General features: G+C 49.2%; 1 protein-coding gene across 1 annotated transcript in view; it reads right to left on the bottom strand.

Moving 5' to 3' along the window:
* Positions 1-4,213, bottom strand: part of LOC123122322 (wax ester synthase/diacylglycerol acyltransferase 11) — a gene marked incomplete at its 5' end in the record, with an annotated part of 5,761 nt that extends 1,548 nt beyond the window's left edge. Inside the window, 6 exon segments of the mRNA XM_044542511.1 lie at positions 304-441; positions 552-767; positions 1,214-1,287; positions 2,898-2,964; positions 3,161-3,769; positions 3,865-4,213. Of these exon segments, the coding sequence (XP_044398446.1) occupies positions 304-441; positions 552-767; positions 1,214-1,287; positions 2,898-2,964; positions 3,161-3,769; positions 3,865-4,122 (1,362 nt within the window).
* Between the last annotated feature and the right edge of the window lie 3,329 nt (positions 4,214-7,542).

The raw sequence follows: 7,542 nt of genomic DNA, 5'->3' as shown, positions 1-7,542 counted from the left end.
AGTTACTCCCATGTGCATCCATCATTTTGGAGGCACTATATGACCAAGTGGTAAATTAAGCATGCACATGCGGTTTTTTGATGTTTTGGGTCATATTCTTGCCTTTTTGCTCCAATAAGCTAGAGTACATAACTTAGCAGAGTTCTTTTGATAGTTCAGAAATAATTAGAGTGATTTTTTGATTGAAAGTGATGCATGAGGACTAGTGTCCGCGCATTTTATCTGATAGATTATTAGGTTGAAAAAAAAGTACAAAGCTGGATTAAGGTTGAAGGTTTTGATGCAAGATCATGAGTGACTTACTTGTGGAGCTCCATAAACACTAGGCGCAATGAAGACAACAGGGTGCCCATAGAACTCTATTTGTTCAGTTGGTCCAACAAGGTTTGAGAACGCAAGTGTTGTATTGGCAAACATACGACCAAAGATAAAAGCGCCAGCCTGGTTGGATTATCAGTGTTAGTTTGTTAAACAAGGTGTTGCTTAATTATGTGAGAGTTAATTGTAGAAGGAGAACAAAATAAACTAGTACAAAGTGGCAGCAAAAATACCTTCAAACCAAACATTTTGAGAAACGATTCACCCATCTTACACGTGAAGATAACTTCAAGCGAGCTCTTCTTCCTATCCACGGTCTTCTTTGCCTTGCGAACATATGCAAGTGGATCATCGTGGATCGCCAAATGAAATGGAAGGAGGATATAGCCTAGTTGATTTCCCCAGTCCACATCGTTGCTCTTACCAGAGTCGATCATATCAACATATGTCTACACAGTTATAAGAAAACATTAGGCCTTAATGGCATGCTACAATTGGTATTGAAATTATGTAAACCTCTGTCTGGAAATAAATTATGTCCCAACAAATGTGTAATCAAACTGACCACTCCAATATTGACTAGTACTCCCTTCGTCCGAAAAAACTTGTCTCAACCTTTTGTCTCAAATGAATGTATCTAGCACTAATTTGATGCTAGATACATCCATTTGAGGGACAAGTTTTTTCGGACGAAGGGAGTAATATACATTGAAATTATTTAGGTTGGTTGGGCGAACTCATTAGTTTGTCAAGAAACATATTCACACATACAATGATTTCTATTATTTTAATAAACATGTATATTTGTATGAAAAGTAACGATATATAAATAAATTTTAAAACTAATGGCATGCACTTCAAAAAAATTTGCACACATTTCCATGAAGAAGCTTACTTGTAGGCTAGTGGTTGGTCTTGTATCGACAAGGAGGATAGAGCGCAGACATATTTTGCTGGTGTTATTGGCACCTATCATAAATTGAAGGTAAGTTCACAGGCGTGTATAGTTCACAGATAAGTACTCTCTGTCCCAAATTACTTGTCGCGGAAATGAACGTATTTAGAACTAAAAATATGTCTAGATACATTCATGTCTGTGACAGGTAATTTATGACGGAGGGATCCAGCAGAAGAAGTTATAACATATGGACGCGTCTAGCCGGCGGCCGGCTGCCCACTAGCACTCCGTGGTGGCCGGCCGAAAAAGGTAAGTTTTTGTCTCCCTGACTCATATTAGAAAAAGTAAACAGGTGTGGATATATGTGAAGAGGATAAATAATTGCAAAGCATCCATGTGAACAGATGTGAACGTATTTAATTTGTGTTTTCAGCTTTTTAAAAAACCGTAACTTTCAAACCGTGCGTTGAAATTAAGATCCGTTTTCATTTTTGGAACCCTTGTGTCGCGCTCTTCGAAACTAGATCCCGCACGGCTATGTTTTGATGAAAAAAAATTGTGCAATTTTCTCCTTGTTTTGTGCAACTGCCTAGACGTCGGTGTGCAACTACCTGACAGGGATGTGCAACTTTTCTCCTATACCGTAAACATGCAGATTCCAATGATGGTGCAAAACTAACTCCTTCCAATGAGATGTGCAACTTCGTCTGTTACCCAGGCCAACTGCATAGTAGTTGATCTGCAACTTTTCCCTGCCCGTGGATGTGCTTCACTATTTGCTGCATCGGCCAACAACCTAACAGTGGATGTGCAACTTCGTATACTGCCATGGCCAACTGTCTAACTGTGATTTGCAACTTTCTCTCGTACCCCATGGATGTGTAGTTTTCCTGCTAGCACACGGCCCAAACCACCCCCAGTGAGTTTTGCAACTTTAGCACTCTGTTTATATGCAAACTTTTTACTACCCTCGTGAATGTCAATTTTTTACCATTCAACTGTCCCTGCCTGTGAGATGTGCAACTTCGTATATTGCCCCTGGCCAACTACCTAGCAGACTATGTGCAACTCTATTTGTTGGTCCCGCCAACTGAAAATACATGTCCACAAATAGAGAGCGTAAGGAGTTGCACATTGACTAATAGGCAGTTGGCTTGAACAATAGACTAATTTGCACATATCCCTTGCAGGGGAGGTGTGGTAGGGTGTGCCAATAGTGAAAAACTAACGCATCCACGAGTGGGGAGAAGGGTTGCACAACGACTACTAGGTAGTTGGTCGGGACAGTAGACTAGTTGCATCATATAGCACGAAAGTTGGCATCGAAAAAATTTCGTCGAAACATACCCATGTGGGATCTAGTTTCAAAGATCTCGTCACGAGAAATCCAACAGTGAAGACGGATCTAAATTCCGACGCATGGTTTGAAAGATATGACTTTTTAAAAATTTGAAAAACCCGAAATAAATAGACGTGGATCTGTTTTTCGTCACATGTGACAAGTCTGACCACATTTAATGCTAGTAGTCACATGCACTAGCAGACAATACATGCATGTATGCATGCGAGTGACAGAGCGGCCGCTCATTCTCTCCAACGAGCGCGCGAGCACTTTTAAGATTTCAGGATAACATATACTCCTAGTACAATACACCTTGTTTTGTTGCCAAACATCACTTACCAGATTTGCGAAAATAATATCTTGATAGAGCAGCAGAAGTCGCTCCGACTAGCACGTCATTGACAGTCTCCGGAAACAAAAGATAAAATACACACATTAATGACTCTTCACGTGGGCTGCACGTAGTACCTAGAAGGGTTAACTTGTATAGTATGACCATTTTTACCTAGCTCCAAGGATGCAGATGAATACACAGAGAATCACATCACAGATGAGGATTCTAGAAGATTGGCATGATCGAAATGGTAGCTAGATATACTTACGCAGTCCATGGCATTCTTGATGAACTTGACGTCCTCCAAAGGAAGGCTCCGGTGCACGAAGCGCCGGCGGGAGCTGGACGCGGCGCCGTGATCCACGTACTTGAACGGCGTGTGCGGGTCTCTCAGGAACGCAATGGTCGCGGCGAAGAGGGCGACGTCCACCACGGTGTTCCACGCGAGCACAAGATACGACCAGGCCCACGCGAGGAACGGCAGGACACCCCCCTTGGACCGTGGCCGCGGCGCGTAGATGGCGCCCGTGCGTGCAGGCTGCTCCGGCATGGCCGGCAGGCGCGTCGGGTCGGCGGCGCTGCGCGCGGACGCCAGGAGGAGCGCGATGAGCGTCGTGCCGTCGCCGAGGGAGTGGTGCACGCGGATCACGGCGGTGCAGGTGGCCTCGGAGGTCGGGAAGTCGAGGAAGTGGAACTCCCAGAGCGGGCGGGAGCGGTCCATGGGGAGCGCGGGCAGCGAGGCCAAGTAGTCTTCCACGGCCCCGTCCGGGTCGGCCGCCACGGCGACGGGGTCCAGTGTCGGGACGATCGTGTGGTCGTCCACGTTCACCACCGTGCGCACCCACCGCGGGTTGCCACCATTGGACTCATCTGTCACCTGCCACAGAAGACCAAAACTAGGATCACCTACCTTCGTCGATAGCGATCTACTAAGATTCTAGGTAGTACTAACTACTAAGAGCGTATATATACCTGAATGCTGCAGAAGCGCGGGTATCGGGCGAGCTGGGCGGCGATGCCGGCGCTGAAGACGGGGAGGTTTACGGGGCAGCCAAGGCCGAGGGTGACGACGATGTATATGGGTTCCATGAGTCTCGCAGTAGGCGTGACGGGCTCCCCATCCGACGTGGGATCGTCCGCCGGTGCCTTTCTTGGCGTGCGTATCGGGAGCAGCGGGCTTGTCGGCAGAGCGGCCACAGAGTGGCTGCCATTGGTACCGCTATCGCCCATGGCCACTGAACTGGTGAGTGGCTGCAAGAATGGTGAGCTCGCTAGCTACTCGATCGCTGCACTTATGAAGTGATCAGCTCGATCTGTAGGTGTAATATGTACTGTATACGGGATGAGGATTGCTAGCTAGCTGCATCACTGTGCGCAGTCACATGCTCTGGTTTTTACAGGATGGGCCGGGGCCGGGCTCAGTCGACAGTAGAGGAGACAGAGAAGCACTCCACCATTACTAGCGATCTGGCAGGCAGCAGGCGTATACAGCAAGTTAACGAAAGTAACTCCGGTGTTCCCCGGAGACGCCATCCGTCCAGGTCGAGATAAGATGGATCTAAGCGGCAGCCAGCAGGTGAAGCACAGGAGGTTCACCTGGCGTCTTCCTCCTGCTGCGGGCTCCTGGAATCGATCCATCTGCCAAGTGATCCAAGCACAGGGATTTTTAACCGCCAGCCTCCACTGAACTGAAGCTTCGGGTCCGTTTGTTTCAACTTCGCTTGGATTTTAATCATCTGTGGATTCACTTCAGTGCCGCTTCGCCACCGAACTACACTTTAAAGTGCTTCAGGAAATTGCGCTAAAAAAGGCCCAAATTCAGTTTCAGTTTCACTGGCAAAACTGATTCCAAATAGCTATTTGTTTCAGATTTCAGATTTGGCTTCACTGGCAAAGCTGAATCTGGTCTGGTCTCATAATCCAAAACAAACAGGGCCTCATTAGGGCGCGCCGGCGTTGCCGCATGCAGTATATCATCAGGATGTGATGCAGACTGAATACTTGATCAATGAATTGGTCTTTCTTGGTGGATACGATGTTGCCGCCGCAATATAGGTGAGCAGGTGATGGGATTGAGAGGGCGTCACTCTCTAATACTGAGATAATCATGCGCTGACGGCAATGATGATAACTGATGTTATGTTATGATCCAGCTAGACTCTGTCCCGAAATGACAAAGAGAACTAACTGGAAGAACACATCTGTACACATATGTTTGGACCGGTGGTCACTACAGTAATACAGAGTTGCTTTAATTAGCCGGGTGTCCGTATTAGACACAGGTTGCATAGCGTAGCAGAAACTGCATCCCGACTTAACTAGGTCCAGATCGGGTGCAGTTTCTGGAAGCATCGACAGCTCAAGTGTGTACGTACACCGTCGTGTGTACTGGTAGCAGTAGCGGTCAGAAATATGAACTGCACATGGTCCTGATCCCTGCATTGTATTTTATTGTCTTGTATATGGTATCCGAGAATCCAGTACGAGTAGTAGTTACGGCAGTACCAGTCAAATCTACCACTACGTATACTCCATAACTACTACGAGTACTGGTTTCACGCCGTGAGGCGTAGAGTACTCTATGATCTTGATCTAGACATCCAGTACGCCTCACTTAGTAACTCTCTGGGCTTTAGTTTCGTGCCGTTCTTACTGCGAGATGCATGAAGTCTGGCTTGGTCCAAAGGTTACTGAACTAGTGTGTCCATCGTTCAGACAGAGAGCACTAGCTAGCTAATCAAAACAGTACTAGCTCCCAGCCCCTCCACGAGCCAAAACGCGCAGCCGGCCATCACCCGGCCCCGGCGCCCACCCTGGCTGCCCACCCCATCTCATCTGACCTTGCCGGCGAACACGTCGTGTGACACAGACACTCCGACTGCAGCCCAGATCCGGGGCTTTGATGACGCTGCTGCATGCGTCCTCTCTGCTGCCGGCCAACCACCGTATTCATGGCGCCGCTGGCAGCCTGGCGTCGGTGGTGTTCAGTGATAGGATTAGCCATGACGCAGTCGATGGTGTCTGTGGCCATCCACTCGTGCCTCCGTGTGCATACGTACGTGTTCCGGTATTGCTGCGTTTCCAGCCGGTGCTAGCTTGGATAATGGATCCACGGGGTTGCTGGCTTGCTAGCCGGAAAGCACTCGGCGAGAAGGCAGCCAGCTTTGGTACGTACGTACGTGCTCTAGGCGGAATCAACTCGTCTACGAGCGAGCGACGTACGTTCGGACCTAGGCAAACAATTAGTCCCAGAGGTAGCTAGGGTGTCCGTCCGTGATCTTCGAAAGCAAGCAGAAGGAGAAGGTAATGTCGTCGGTGAATTTAGGGGACAAGCAAGTCGCGGCGGTGGCAGGGTGGCCACGGTATAAGTGAACCTCCAACAGTTCCCATCTCTTTGAAATAATACGAAAACACTAACACCCACACACGTGGGCGTTAGCCAACTCGCCCACACGCCTCGATCGCCACTCAGTGCCTTTTGCACAAATTTTGGCACGAGAGGGTTGATTTTGTGTGCCACGTAGGACAACTCGCGTGTGTGACGTATGAGGGAGTTCGCCCACTGTTTTCCCTCCGAGGTCAGCGGTTGCGACTCGGGGCGTGCGGTGGAACTGCCGTCGTGCCCGCACGCCCCGCACGACTTCTGTCCCCCATCTCCCACGACTGCCCATTTTCCCACTCTCCCACACCCAAGTTGTCATTTGCCATGTTTTTTGCAGGTTACATGGCAACCGCCCTATTCGTGATTGTAAGCAGATGACAACTCTCTTTTACCCCGAACATGTTATTGTTGCCACGTCTGTTTTTGTAGCGCTACATGGCAACTGTCTAGTGTTAGTAGGTGGCAACTCCTAAATATACCACCGTAGTCCACATGCCCGTCTCCTTTCCCACACACCAAAAGCTATCAGTTGCCATGTGTTTTTGTAGGGTACATGGCAACTGCCCTAGCGTGCTTGTAAGCAGATGGCAACTCTCTTTTACCCCGGACATGTTTTTTGCCATGTTTTGTAGTGCTACATGGCAACTGTCTAGTGTTAGTAGGTGGCAAGTCCTAAAGTTTTCAAATCATGGCAACTGTAGTAGACCAGACCATTCATGGCAACAGCTGCAGTTGCCCAAAAATGGCATCCGGCACTTGACCTGAGATGGCAACTGCAGTTGAGCAACCATGGCAACTGTAGTAGTCCGACATGGCAACTGTAGTTCAGCGACATGGCAACAGCAGTTGTCCGACATGGCAACTGCAGTTCAGCGACATGGCAACTAGAGTTACACGTACATGGAAGAGGGTCCGGACCATAGCAATCGCGGCGGGACGCGTGGTTACTGCCACGCGGGGCGTGTGGCTCGCAGGCGGGGAGGGGCGACGGGCGAGACGGGTCGTGCGGGCCGCGTGGTCGCTCGCCCGGACGTGCTCATGCGGGCGATCGCGCCGCACACCGAACGTGCGGGCTATGGTGGGGGGCGCCCGGACGTGCTCGTGCGGGCGGGCCTGTGTCGATGCCACACGGGACGTGCGGCAGATACCCCCTAGATGCCACACGTGTGGCAGTTATCGACGTCCAAATAATAACCGTTGTTCACGAGTAGTTAGGGCAAAAAAATCATCCGAGGATGGAGACCGCAGGCTCTGGCGACGCCCTGGGA

This window comes from Triticum aestivum, chromosome 5D (genome assembly GCF_018294505.1).
Source record: "Triticum aestivum cultivar Chinese Spring chromosome 5D, IWGSC CS RefSeq v2.1, whole genome shotgun sequence".
Classification (NCBI taxonomy): domain Eukaryota; kingdom Viridiplantae; phylum Streptophyta; class Magnoliopsida; order Poales; family Poaceae; genus Triticum; species Triticum aestivum.
This window is presented reverse-complemented; position numbering and strand designations above follow the sequence as displayed.